This window comes from Hirundo rustica, chromosome 4 (genome assembly GCF_015227805.2).
Source record: "Hirundo rustica isolate bHirRus1 chromosome 4, bHirRus1.pri.v3, whole genome shotgun sequence".
Taxonomy (NCBI): domain Eukaryota; kingdom Metazoa; phylum Chordata; class Aves; order Passeriformes; family Hirundinidae; genus Hirundo; species Hirundo rustica.
The window spans coordinates 48,488,291-48,501,889 of record NC_053453.1 but is presented as its reverse complement, the minus strand read 5'-3'; the positions used below and the strand labels follow the sequence as shown (position 1 = coordinate 48,501,889).

The window sequence follows — 13,599 nt, the reverse complement described above, 5'->3', positions numbered from 1 at the left end:
TCAAAAGTGTCATCTATTTAGCAAGGCAAGGTCTTTAAATACACATTTTCCAGTAATTACTTAAAGTGTACCAATAAAATTACTTTTCTCCTCTTGCTAAATATTTCTTACTATTGTATTGTATTTTGTTTTTATTAAAAGTCACCAGTTATCTTTATGTAAAAAGTACATTTTCATATTGAGAACTATACCTTTTTTTTGTGCATCATGTTCCTTTCTTCCTTTTAGCATTCCCACTGTGAGCCTGCAATGTCTCCATTAGGAATTATTAAATCATATGGGAGGAGTTAATATTTCAAAAATATTCATGGTGTTACTATCACACTTCTAACATGACCTGACATACAGAGAGAAGGACCATGTAATCAGCTTTCTAGTGATATGTCATTGATAAGTTGAAAGCTGTCCTATAACACTACCTGGAAATTAAAAAATTAAATATTGGATGCAGACTTTAAGCCCTTAAGTTCATTGGAGAACTGAAAATTGAGAAGAACTTCTCTGTTGTACATAAGATATTAAATTTTTAATGTTATTTCTGTAAAGTGCATTGGAATATATTTTTTCCCTGTGTTTGTAACTACAATGCTTGAACACATTAACAGAGTAATCAGACAGGAAAATAGATGGATATCTACTTTTTCATGGTGTTAAAATTTTGTGTCTTGTTAATTCCAGTGTACTGTTTGCTTTGCACATTCCTTTTACAGCAAAACCCTCACATTTTGCAAATAGAGACAAGTTGATATAGTTGTGTTTTTCTGATTTTTTTTTAATTTTAATTTTCTTCTTGCAAAGATGCTAAACAATATAAATGGTACTGCTGCTTTTTCATAGGAAGAACAATTGACAAAAATCTGGACTTTCACTTCCTCAAATTTCTCATCTTGTAATTCAAATATTATTTGTTCTTCAAATTTAAGGATACAGTCTTACTACCACTACTGGTATCTGAAATGCCATAGCAGGGCACTTACTTGCTATAACAGCTACATCAATATCACTCCCCTGATTCCTCTTCATGCTGCTCCCTCAGGTCCTGTCACTGGTTGCCAGAGAGAAGAGATTGGTGCCAGCTCTGGTTCTTAACTCTCTCTTTACTACATGAGTTGTACTGCATTGAACAAAACTACATTGCTGTAATGTCTTCCATATTAAATTAAGTTTGGAGTAACACCAGTTGTTATTCAGAGAGATGACAGATATTCAAGAGGTTCATAGTCTTTTGGAAAGTCACCTTTTGGCCACAAAGCATTTACTCCTGATTGACTCTCAAAGGATTTATATGCAAGGGCCCTGCAAAAGTACTCACCAGAAGTGAATTTACAAGTCAAAACAATAGGCATGGCTAGGAACTGCCCTCTTCTGGGTAGTTCTGGCCTCTTCTTTCTGAAATGCCTTGTCCTCTGACTGTACACAAAAGCTCAAAAGACTCAACTTCAAATTCAAGTATCCCTTTTTCAAGACAAAACATTCCGCTATTGCACTGTAGCTCAACAATGCTAGCTATGAAAGTTTAAGACACTATGGTTACAGGTTTCTGCCACACTTCATCTTAGAAATTGTTATGCCTGCAGCAAAGACAGCTGAGGAAGATGCATGTTCTCATTTCAGCTATTTGAGTTCCAGGCTAGTATTCCTTCTAAAAACCCTGTTGCAGATGTGTTTGCACAAACTTGTGGCACATATCTAAATTTCCTTGTTCCATCTTGGCTGTGCAATGGAAACACGTAGCAGAGAGATCAGGCAAACTACTGGGAATGGCAGAACCATAAAACACTGCCCCTCAATCTGTTGAGGAATACCTTCAGTGCAGGTAGCTCAGTGTGTAGTTGCAGTGCAGCTGCAGGTTGAGCTCTGGGTGGCAGGAGCAACAGAGGGGCAAGAGGCTGGGAACTGGTGGCAACCCTTTGCATAACAATGGAAGCAAAGGGCCTGTCGAATTGGCCAGGTGATTGGGACACAAAGACATGGCAGGAGCCAAGGACTAAGCTGGAAGACCTCAGACTATAGTGCTCATAGGACTGTGAGAGTATAAAAGACCAGGGCTTCCTTTGTGCAAGGTCCCTCTTCCAAGGAACCAACTCGAACTCTTACTCTGTTGTTGCACCATGATTTAATTATTTTAAGGATCCAAATGTCGGAGACTCTGCTATGGGAAGCTTGGGATTGAACCAGTACAGAAACCTGGTCTGAGTGTGTGAGTGTAGTGAGTCAAGTGGGGTACCCATCAGTTGCTGGAGCTGCTAGTGCAAAGCAGCTTCAGTCCCAGCTTTGGTGGTGTGTGACTGCCAGAGTGGTTCCTGGATAGTCAGACAGGAAAGTTTCCTTAACCAGTCCACCAAGCACGCCTGACAAGACTCTTACAATGGCTGTCTCATAGTACTGTTTCACAACGTACTCACAACAGAGAAACCTATTGGTCAGCCTGGTCCATATATAATGGAAATTTTATTCATATTTAGCTTACCTTAGGAAAACAAATCAAAATGCTGCTTTTCACACCTTCAGTAGGAAGAACATGGCCTTTATTTGCCTTTACGAGAGAATAAGATTCTTCACTACCAGGTTAGTAGGTGACTGGTACTTCTGTGCTCTCATGGTTTCTTGTGTACCTGAGGACACAGCCATGGGTCTCTCTGCTAGGCCTGATCCATGGGACAGACTGCTGGTCAGTTCTGCTGTCGGCTGTGATACAAGAGCACACCAAGTTCTGGCTCATGTCAAAGTAGGCCATGTGTTTTTCTCCTCCATGCACGAGGCAGAAATGAAGGGTGAATGGGGAATGACCACTTGTGGTTTTGACCTGAAACTCACCCAGGAAAACCCATGTGCTTCAGATTAATCTAAAAGCAGAGCCAACAGGCGCCCTTTGGTTCCTTGGCATTCTTGAACCTCAATGCTGGTTATTAAACAACTCCAAATCCTCTGGGCTTTGGTCAGGCACAGCCCTAGCCCAGAAGCGGCACATCAGATGTGACAAGGGATGAGCAGCAAGCAATGCAGGGCACTGATAAAGCAGCCTGGCGGATTTCAGGCAGGCTTTCGAAGGTGTCAGAGCGGCTGCAAGGCCAATCAGCCTGGAGCTCCCGTGGCGCGAAGCTGCGGGAGGAAAGCAGGAAGGAAGGTAGGGCCAGCTGCTCCCGGCACCGCCCCTCGATGCGCCACGATGCCCCCTAGCGGCAGCGGCCGCAGCGCGTCCCGGTGCTTACTGCGCCTAACCTTGCACGGCTGTGCGCCAAGGGGCGGAGCCACTTCTCATTTAAATATCCCTGGGGCTTATTTGCATACCACCAAGATGGCCGGCCCTGGGATTGGCCGGTTCCGGAGCAGCCCCCACTTCCGGCCCCTGTGCCCACAGAGAGGGCGGGGCCAACCGAGAGAGGGGAGGAGACACGGAGGTCATTTGCATAGCGGCCCGGCGCGTGCGACGCGGGGAGGCGGCGTTGGCGCCCAGAGCGGGTTCCCGGTTTGAATCCACGGCAGCGGCGGCGTCAGCTGAGCTGCCGCGGGACGCGAAGGCACAGGTATCGCGGAGCGCAAGCGGGGTGCGGGCGGGCAGGGCACAGCAGCGACAGTGCTCGTTGCTCCGCGCGGGGCGGCTGCAACTGAAGTGCGCATGCGCCGGGAAGCTGCAGTTCTGTACACGCGCATGCATGGGAGCACGTGACCCGGCTCCAGTGCAGCAGCGGTGGCGCGCGTGCGCGCGCGTCCCCGGTGCTCTCGCGCGTTGGTGGCGGCGGTGGCGGTGCAGGCACGGGTAGGTCTGGCGGGGGCGCGCATCGCGATAGCACTGGGCATCCGCCTGGACGCGACGCGACTCGCCTCGCGCGGCCTGGGCGAGGCGAGGTGACGGCGCGTGCATGGGTGGGACAGGGCGCGCCCGGCGCCTCGAGAGCGTTTCTTCGCTCCTTGCCGGAAATGGGATGGCGTGGCCTGAGTGGTGCTCTGCGCTGCCGGGAAGGGCTGCGCCGACATGGCGAGCGTGAGACTTCGCAGCGCATGGACTCTGGATGTAACGAGGGGAAACTGCTGGTGGTGTTCCCTTCCTGGTAGGCACCAGGCACAATTTCTCTCCTGTATGGATACGCTTGTTCATTGGAAAGCAGACAGTTTCTGCATGGGAATAGAGAAGGCCGAGTTGTGCTTACTGATGTGGTGCCACCAGTAACGAGGGCCCAAGCAGCTCCTCGAGGTGTCATGACTACCTACATCAGGCAACATGGTAAAAGAGTTTAAGCCATGTGCTAAGTTAAGGTACGCTCGAACCTCTAGTCTTCCTTAAATTGAATTATTTAAAATAGCAAAACTTCTCAGTTAACTGCTTTATTTTTTAATTATGAGGCCTGGTAGAGTTGTAGCCCTGCTCTTGAGTAGTATATTCTTCTAGCAAATCCATCTTTCTCTTCCTGGATCTCGCAATTGTTGGCAGATATTCAGTGGAATGTTGATAGTAGGATATTTTGTTGCTTAACAGTAATCTTGAAATAATTTTATGTAGTGTCACATGACTGTGACCCTTACTGTAGACAGACTTACTGAAAAAATTGGATGGAAACATTGATGGAAAAGTACTTGCTTAAAACGAAGCGGTGACTGCTAGGAAGCAGTCACTGAGCTTAAAAATGCGGGCTTTAGTCACAGAAAAACGTCACTTACTACTCATCTAGACATTTACCCCGCTAACCAGCCGAAGTAAGATCATGTTAAATAGATACGTTTAATATCACAAACTATACAAAGAGATGCAGTATTATTATAAATAAGTTTATTAGAACTTAATCCTGCAAGATCAGAATATTTTACAAGCGTTCTGTTTGTCTCTCTTTGGGAAGTTAAAATAATATGTTTGCACTTGTTACCGTTTATAATACATTTATACTTTCAAAAGCAGAAGTGTGAAGAATGTGCTTAATCTCTGCTTAAATGTGGAATTAATAAGTTAAATATGAAATCTGTATACAACCATCAGCTACCAATCTAAAAAATAAGTGGTTTCTAATTAGGTGCTGGTTTTTGCAGTCCTGTAGGAAGGTATTAAGGAGAGTATTTCCACAGATATTAAGAATACTTTGAAAGGAAAGAAACCAAACACAAAAAGCACTACAGTTTGATACATGATCTTGGGAAGGTAATTTCTCCATTTCAGATCTATGAAATGGGCCTAATGATTGTTGTCAGGCCAATCACAAAATGAATTTGCTAATAACTGCATGAGGATTTATGCAATTCATGAATAGTGATAACTGCACCCACTATCTATTATTGACACATGGCAGTTACTATTTTGTATGCTCCAGAAGTACCAAGTTAAGTTTCTATGTATATATAATCTAGGGAGCATTATACTAATAATTTTGGATTCTTGTTATTAGTTTAGAGAACTCTGCTTGCAGTAAACGGTGTTTTTATCAGCTGCAACCTTTCTACCAACTGTAGCAGTGCTGAGCTGATGTTTTCTCAGATAATATGGAACAGTGTCATATTTTGCTGTATGAAGTAATTTAGCAAGTGTGTCTTGGATGTTGTGTAGACTTGAATCTAATCATAATAGCATTTATTTATAAAACAATACAATTATTATATACATCAACTTAAATAGTTATTTTGATGCTTGTATTGAGAGAGCCTTTTATCTTCTATCCCGTTTGAAGTTTGTTTTTAAGAAAATGTTGATTCAAATAGATACACACATCTTTTTTTGCCACATTTCCTGTACCTTTATAAGCTGTAGCTTGTGCTTATTTCACAAACTTACAAAATCAACATTAACTCTAGTATGTTAATTTCTCTATAAAGGTTCCTTTAGTAATGCTTCCTTTTGAGAAATAAAACACATAGGCATATGCTTTCCTACCAGCATGGGAGGAGATTTTGCCAGCCAAGAAAGAGCCTGAACACTTTAAAAATAAAATTTAAAAAAATTATTAATAATTAATTTTTAAATACTGACTTTACAGAATTCAGTGCAAATAGAAATGTTTTACATGTTCAAAGAGCTCTAAAATACTGAGTCGTCATTAGTACTTCAATTTTCATTTTCTTTGTATTTGCGCATGTTTCCTGTTACAAATTAGAAATATTTCTACAATGAAAAGGAGTTTAGTAAACCAAATACTGTTTTTTGCTTTCAAAATAAGGGGGAAAAAATCTAATTTCTCACCATCCAGGTGGTTTTAAAGGTGTAATCATTTATTAGGTTTATTCCTACGTAATCATCTGAAGCTATACATACGACAGAAATGTCAAGTATATTCATGGAATGTAAACAGTAAGGCCAAAAGATCCTTTAAACCAGTATGGTTTTCTTACTTAATAGTTTGCATGTTAATGATTTTTTCTTTTTTTTCTATTTGTTCTACTCTTGGTGTTTTCTCTATATTGTGGATTAATTCCATGTTTTCATTATGATTTTATTTTGCGAATTACAGCAATGGTCCATATACATCACAATTTTCATAAAGGGTAATAAATGAAGAAAATAAGTTGTAAGTTACAAAACTGTTACAGTATATGAATATGGAGTGTTGGGATTTTTTTTCCCTCCCTGATACATTTTTATTTAGTACTGCTCTTAAATGCAGTGAAATCTAATGTTATTGATATTTTTGAGAAACATCTATCATTGGTCTCTTTGGTTTTCTCTAGTATGTGACATTACTCCAAGAGATTGACATATTCACACAAAGTAAGTGGAAGTTTATAAAGTGGTCAACATAAATGCTACTTTCATGGTGTTTATTTGCAATTCTGGTGTTTCAGTTCTACTTATTGCACTGTGTGTACTGCATGAAAAAAAATCTGTTCCACTGTACTGTAAGAAGTTATTTATCAAGCAGCAGTGACTTACCCAAATATAGGATGGAGAGCAAGATAGGGCTGTTGTGCGCGGCAAGTTTTTGTGGTTGGTGTGGGGGTTGTTCTGTTTTTTGACGGCTCATTAAAAGCAGAAATTTGTTTTCTAAAGTGTTATCTTTCCTGTCAAAGCATCGGATAGCTTTAGAATAAGTATGGTTTAAATATGAATTGTGTCATACGTAACATTTTAAATTTCTCTACCTTGGTCTTGGTTTGGATACTAAAGCCTACTGGATGATGCCAAAGAAAGTAACTAAAATATTTTTAATATTTGGTTAGGAGGATCTGGAACACAGATTGTGTCAACTTTTGAGTTCTGGTTTTCCACTTAAGAGCATAATTTTGCATGATACTGTGGGAATCTTAGTTTTTATTTGTCTGAAAAGATTTTTTGTGTTGTTGGTAGTGTTTTTAGAGCTCTTCCATTTTTTGTTCATGTTCTGGTTTTTCTAATTTTTTTCCACTTTGTATTTCTAATATAGTAGTAATAGTAATAGTGGTCAAAAAATTCTTGACTTTGTACGTACAATGCTTAAGTTTCTGAAAGCATCTAATTGAAGTACAGTATCAGTCTACAGATTAGATTATGAAAGTGAGTGTTATCCATTGTAGATACAAAGTACCTATATTAATCTAGAAACTAGATCTTTAGAATGCATTAATAATCTCTTACTGTGGTGAACAATGGAAGTGTGATTCAGAAAGGGGAGTCTGCTTTGTTAGTTTGTAGGAGGGTTTTTTGTCTTAAATGGCATATTCTGGTTTTAATTAATGTTCTCGTTTTTAGTGCTGTTCTTCCTTGACTGTTTGTCTGGAGATATATAAGCCAAAATGCATTCCGAAGTTGAAAGCAGATTTTCTGTTGCATGTGACTCTTATGTAGCTTTGTATTTTATGCTTTCATCTGGGGTTGTATTAATGTAAAAAAAGCTAGAATGCTTTTAGTGAAAAATACATCATAATCATAGAATTGTTTGGGTTGGAAGGGACCTTAAAAATCATCTACTCCCAGCTGCCCTGCCATATGCAGGGAGACTTGGTTGCTCAGAGCCCCATCCAACCTGACATCAAAAAGTTAAATGGGTGAGGCACTCACAATTTCATTACCTCACAGTACAGTGCCTCACCACTCACACTGAAGGATTTTTTTCCTAATATCTAATATAAATGTACTGTTTTTCAGCTTGAATCCATTACTTTTCATTCTGTTACTACATAATCTTGTAAAAAAATTCTTTTCAGATTTGTAGATTCCTTTTATAAGCACTGGAAGGTCCCGTAAGGTATCTGCAGAGCCTTCTCTTTTCCAGACTGAACAATCCCAGTTCTCTCAGCATTTCCTCTTGGGAGAGGTGTTCCATCTCTCTAATCATCTTGGTTGCCCTCCTTTGGATTCACTCCAACAGGTTCATGTCCTTTTTGTGCTAAGGACCCCAGAACACTGCAGGTAGGGTCACATCAGGGCAAAGCAGAAGGGTAGAATCCCTTTCCTCACTGCGTTGCCTACGCTGCTTCAGATGCAGCCCAGGATGGAATTGGCTTTCTAGGCTGCAAGTGCACATTGCTGACTCATGTCCAGCCCCTAATCCACCTGCACCTCCAAGACCGACCTTCTCAGCAGGACTGTTCACAATCTCTTCATCCCCCAATCTGTACCAATCCTGAGGGTTGTGCTTACATGCAACTTTAGTGTTGTATGCAGGCATTAAGTTTCAGGCTTGGATAAAACTTAAAAGTATGCCTGGATAAAGGTTACTAAAATGACACTTAAAAATTCTGCTAGGACAGATGAGTCTAACAAGTTTATTTTTCTGGTTAAGCAGAAAAGGTGCTATGCAGATATGTGGCAAAAAATTTCAAATTGTGCCACAACCCTAATAATTTTAAGAAAAACCTTCTCATTTCCAGGGCAGTAGTCCAGTTTTATGTGAACATTGATTGTCAATTGTTCTGTTCTTAGTAGTTCTTGGAAGACTTGTTGGTTTTCAGTAAATACAAAGCAGAGTAAATATCAAAGCTAATTAGTTATTATTAATTAATAATTACTAATTATTAATAATACTTGCAAAGTTTGTGAAAACAAACAGCTGGAATGAGGAGACGTTACCAGTGTTGGCAGTGAGGGAACTTCAAAATTATATGTTGTTTCGGGGAATAACTTGCCGCCAGTCGGTACATAGCCCAGTGTCCAGTGCTACACCACTTGCTTGGTGTAATAAGGCACCAGTGATAACCTGAGTAAAAAGCAGCAAGACAACATTTATAAATCTGAAGGAAATGTGGATTCACTAGTTCCATTGCTCATTCCTTGTTTAATACTGCTATTGTATCCTTTGTAAAATAGCCTGTATATTTAACAGCAAGTCTGCCCTACCCTTTCCATTCCTCCCCCCATCTTTCAAGGGTTTTTTTGAAAGTGAAGACTCCCTTATAGGTGTCGCTGAGGGTATGGTACTAACTATACAGTATTAAGTAACTGCCTGATTTTCTGTTGTATGTCAGTTTCCATCACATCACAGTGGAGGAATTCACAACATTGTGTAAATTTATGTATGTTGTATAATACCTTCTATGTTTCTTCAGTAGTTTGGGAAAAGAAAGTAAATTATGCCTTTTGTTGTATTTTGAGCTGTGCCTGTTACAAATGAGTAAAAACTGTATATAGGAGTTACCGGCTCCTATTTCTTTAATGAACAAACGTCAAATTATTTGAAATTATTAAAAAAAAAAAAAAAAAAAAAAAAAAAAAAACACCTTAGCTCAACTAGTTGAGGTACTTTGTTACATGTAATATGATTCTTGTCTACAGGAAAAATGGTTTTATTTTCTAGATGCAGGTTCTGAAAATAAACACACAGGCTCAGTGTACAGATTTTATTGATTATATGGCTGTGGATATGGAAGATAGTTGTTCAAATAACCTGTGTAGTTTTTCTGTCATTTTGTGCTGTTTCAAGCGTTATCTTTTATTTCACTGTAGTGTAAAGAAATACTACGGTAAAAACACACCAAACAATTCCCCAAACAAAACTACATCCCTACTGCCCCCCCACCCCGCCCCCAAAGAAAAAGAAAAGAAAAAAAAACCAGCCAAACAACCCAAAATGCTGGTGTACTTCCAGCTTTGCCTCCAACACGTTGCAGTTTCCGTAATGTCATTTTAAAAAGATGTTGCATTCAAATTTTTTGTTTCTTTCAATAATGTGTTTAAATACATTAACATAAATGCTTGCTGACTTCAGTCAATGCACTGAAAATTCCCCTCACTGGTCCCACCATCCGGCAGCTTGGAATTACAAAGAATCCTTAAATGTTGTGCAGACGTGTTTTTCTTAACTTCAGTATTCTTTGTCTCATTATTATAAGCTCTCTTCTTCCCCCCCCCCAGTTTAGGTAGTGTTTATTTTTTAAGTCCCAAGTGAGAGCCAAGATGTTTCTTGAGGTCAGTCTACTGGCTTGTGTGAAAATGGGCATAAAAAAGGGTTTCAGTGGATGGTGTTTTGAGACTTCAGTTGAGATGCGTAAAATAGTAGTTTCTCCTGAATTTTATCAGTGTAAGAACTGTTTTGTCTGCTAAATGTTAACTAACATATAAAACCTTATACAACAAAAAAAGAAAGATCAATAAAGGAAGAGAAATGAGAAAAGTGGATAGGATGTGGTTTAGTCACAAGGATTTGTGGATGATATGTAGCTAACTGGTTTCTAAGCATCTAAATTGAGCAAAAGAAAGTATTCGTGCTGTGGCAGATTCTCTGCTGCCCTTGTTATGTTGAAATGTGTAAAACCTTTCCTGAAAGGGCAGAAATTTCTGCCTGCCCTTGATTCTTCAGGGAAGGAGCCCTGGTATGAACTGTGTCTCTATGTAATGGTATTTAAGAAGTTTGTGTGAAGGTGATGTTACTTAGATAGACCAATAATTAGAGAAACAACAGAATGCCATTTTCTTGCATCTCTTGTTTGATGTTCACGAGAAATTGGGAAAATAGAAGCCCTGTTTTAATTTATGACTATTGAATCTACTGAGATGATGTTAAGAGTGTTTTGGCATGCTGTCAAAAGAGAGCAGGATTAAAGGTTGTTTGGAGTTCTTATCATAACATGTTAAGTTTAAAGTCCGATCTCTAATCTTATTAAAATGCTTTCTTTTCCTGTGATTTTGACTAGAGAATCTGTATAAATGCCATGATAAGTAGCAATGAAAAAACTGTAATCCAGGGCTAGTATAGAATTACACATCAGCGTACGTTCACTGTAACATTTCCTGGGCCAAAGCAGTTTCAGAGGAGTTATTCCACTCATAAATCTGCTTTTACTTAAACATCAGGTTTTATTTTAAAATTAGTTTGATTAATAACTTTTAACACACTTTTTAACACACTTTACTAACATACTTTTGTATGTAAATGGAGGTATATAGAACTGGACACTTAGGTTAATGCATGTGGTTTCTTACTATTGAGTAAGATATTTTGCATCCATGTGTCTATGTTAATGAATTAGTGCCTCTGCATGTTCCTGAAGCTTTCTGACAAGGCAAGATGTTTGTAGCAACAGGATTGTGACATGGATTCTGTTTTCTCTGGTTCAGGGAAAACATTCCCTGAAATTTTTTTTCAACTTGTTGTTTTGCCTGTTCAAATGTATTTACGTCATTGTCACCCATACATCAAGCTCCAAGACTCAGTGTTACATAAAACGCAGTGCTGTACCAGTGTGGCTCCTGGATTCTGGGTTAGAGTGTCACTATGGTTTTGGGGATGTTCTTGAAATTATAAGACTTGAACTCAGAATTAACTTTTTGAGGTACAAATTCTGTAGATACACGAAACACAGACTTCTATTTAAAACATTACTCTAGGGGAAATCAAAGTGTATGTATATTTGTTATACAAATGGAATATTTAAGTTTAAATTTTGAAATCTTAAAGTTATTGTAAAGTTTCACAAGGTGATGGTGTGGTATATATGGTGTTCAAAGTAAGCAACATGGGGTATATAATGAGGTAATAGAAATTTTTTCTTTTAAATTGGTTGTAAACTTGGTTTTTACTTTAATAAAAGGTGTTGGTGAAGAAAAGCTTCATTGTAATGGGTAGTTTTAAATTAACTGTAATGAATTTGTTCTCCAGTGTTCACGAGTTTGTTTTTTGAGAAATGTCTTTTGGCCATTTGAACTTCAAGTATATTTTAATTTTGTTTTCTAAATCTGTACTATCAGAGATAATCAGTGGAGCTGTCTCATATGTGGCATGGGCCCTTCCTTGTACTGCAGGTCATGCTAATACAATGAAAAAAAAGAAAAGCCAGATGGTGTATTTCACCATTTCTTAAGTTAGAAATAGTGACTGTAGTGCTGATGAGTGCATCAGACAACTACTGCTGCCATGATTAATCAATCCTGAAATAACTAGCTACAGCTGGCAACAGTTACATACGTTTAGACCTTTTCATAACTGAAGTGGTTGGAGGGCATGTTCAGCTTTTTAGAGAGGAGTGATTTACTATGTTGGGCTAATCACAAAGATTATTTTTTGTTAGAAGGCTAGGTGTAATTCAGCAGTAATTTTCCTTAGACTTGCCCCAAGGAGTCTTGCAAGTATTTTGTTTTAAAACAGAAAAATTTGGATTTTGTAGGAGAGAAGTGAGGCAGATATAGAGGAGCTCCCTCCACAACTGATCCAGTGTTGCCTCTGTGAGAGTGCATGATTGGTGGTAATATACAGATAGTAGAGCAAAACCTGTATTGGATTTAATTTTGTGTTAAACTTGTGTCTTTGGTTGACAACCCCTTTCTCCCTGCCATACGATCTCAAACCATTTCTTCAGGAACTGCTCTGTTACAAGATTCCATCAAAATTCCTTAAGTGATTCTAGATACAGCTTTTCTTTGAAAAACTTAGACAACAAGCTGCATTGCAGTCATAAAGAATTAGATATTTGATTTCTGCAAGTGTTGAAGTTCTGGAATGTTCTTGGGGTTTTTGCTAGCTTTCTTAAAAAGTGAACTTTCTTTTTTCCTCCCCAAGTAAAATATCTATTGGGCAACTAATAGTAAAGAATATTTCAAAGTAGAAGGAGCAGTACAAAGCAATAGATTAACTTCTTAAGTGGGTTTTTTCTTTATTTTTTAGACACATTGAAGTGAGCCTGCTCTTGAGAGTATTCCCTAATGTTTGTCAGTGCTGTGCATAATCTGGCTCTGTATCCGTGACTGTTAATGTGTGACATGGATTCTGAACTGCCTTGGAGTTGTGAGCGATTTGAAGTATGTGATACAAACCCTGGATCACAGGCCTAGCAGGGCTGCCTCTTGCTGGTTTTGGTTTATTTCAGTTTTCTCTTTACCAGTGGTGCTAGGAAGCTGCAGTGCTGCAGCTGTGCATTAACCACTTCCTGCCTCTCAAAGAAACCACACCTCTGCTCACACCCACCCATCCCACCTGTGCAGTTTGTTGCAGTGTGGTAAAGAGGGAAGTGCTTTGCTGTGTAAATGTTCTATCTCCTGCTGAGTTGCCACTGATTGGTTTGTCTTGTGAGCACTGCAGCCATCTTAGTCTTATTTTCAGTACACCTGAGACAAAGCAGATTCTGAATGGCTGAAAAACTGCTCTTCAGTGTAGCCGTTTAGCTTGACTGTGTGCAAATGAGCAGAGCTGTTAGCATCACGTGTTCCAGAACTTAGAGGTGAGCACCAGGTCTATTTTGGAATTTAAAACCTTGGTTTGGCATAGTTAAACT

At 39.3% G+C, this 13,599-nt stretch overlaps 1 protein-coding gene across 15 annotated transcripts in view; it reads left to right on the top strand.

Moving 5' to 3' along the window:
- The first annotated feature begins 3,390 nt into the window (after positions 1-3,390).
- Positions 3,391-13,599, top strand: part of ATF7IP (activating transcription factor 7 interacting protein) — an 83,519-nt gene continuing 73,310 nt past the window's right edge. For 4 of the 15 annotated variants that reach the window (XM_040060975.2, XM_040060966.2, XM_040060953.2 and 1 more), the window contains exon 1: positions 3,397-3,527. Coding sequence is in view for 1 of the 15 variants with exons in the window: in XM_040060954.2 (XP_039916888.1) it covers positions 4,223-4,257 (35 nt within the window). In the remaining 14 variants the exon portion in view is untranslated. Of the gene's footprint in view, positions 3,528-3,666; positions 3,761-4,177; positions 4,258-13,353; positions 13,546-13,599 lie in introns of those variants that run through there. The other 11 variants (XM_040060977.1, XM_040060968.1, XM_040060962.1 and 8 more) reach the window with 9 other exon arrangements.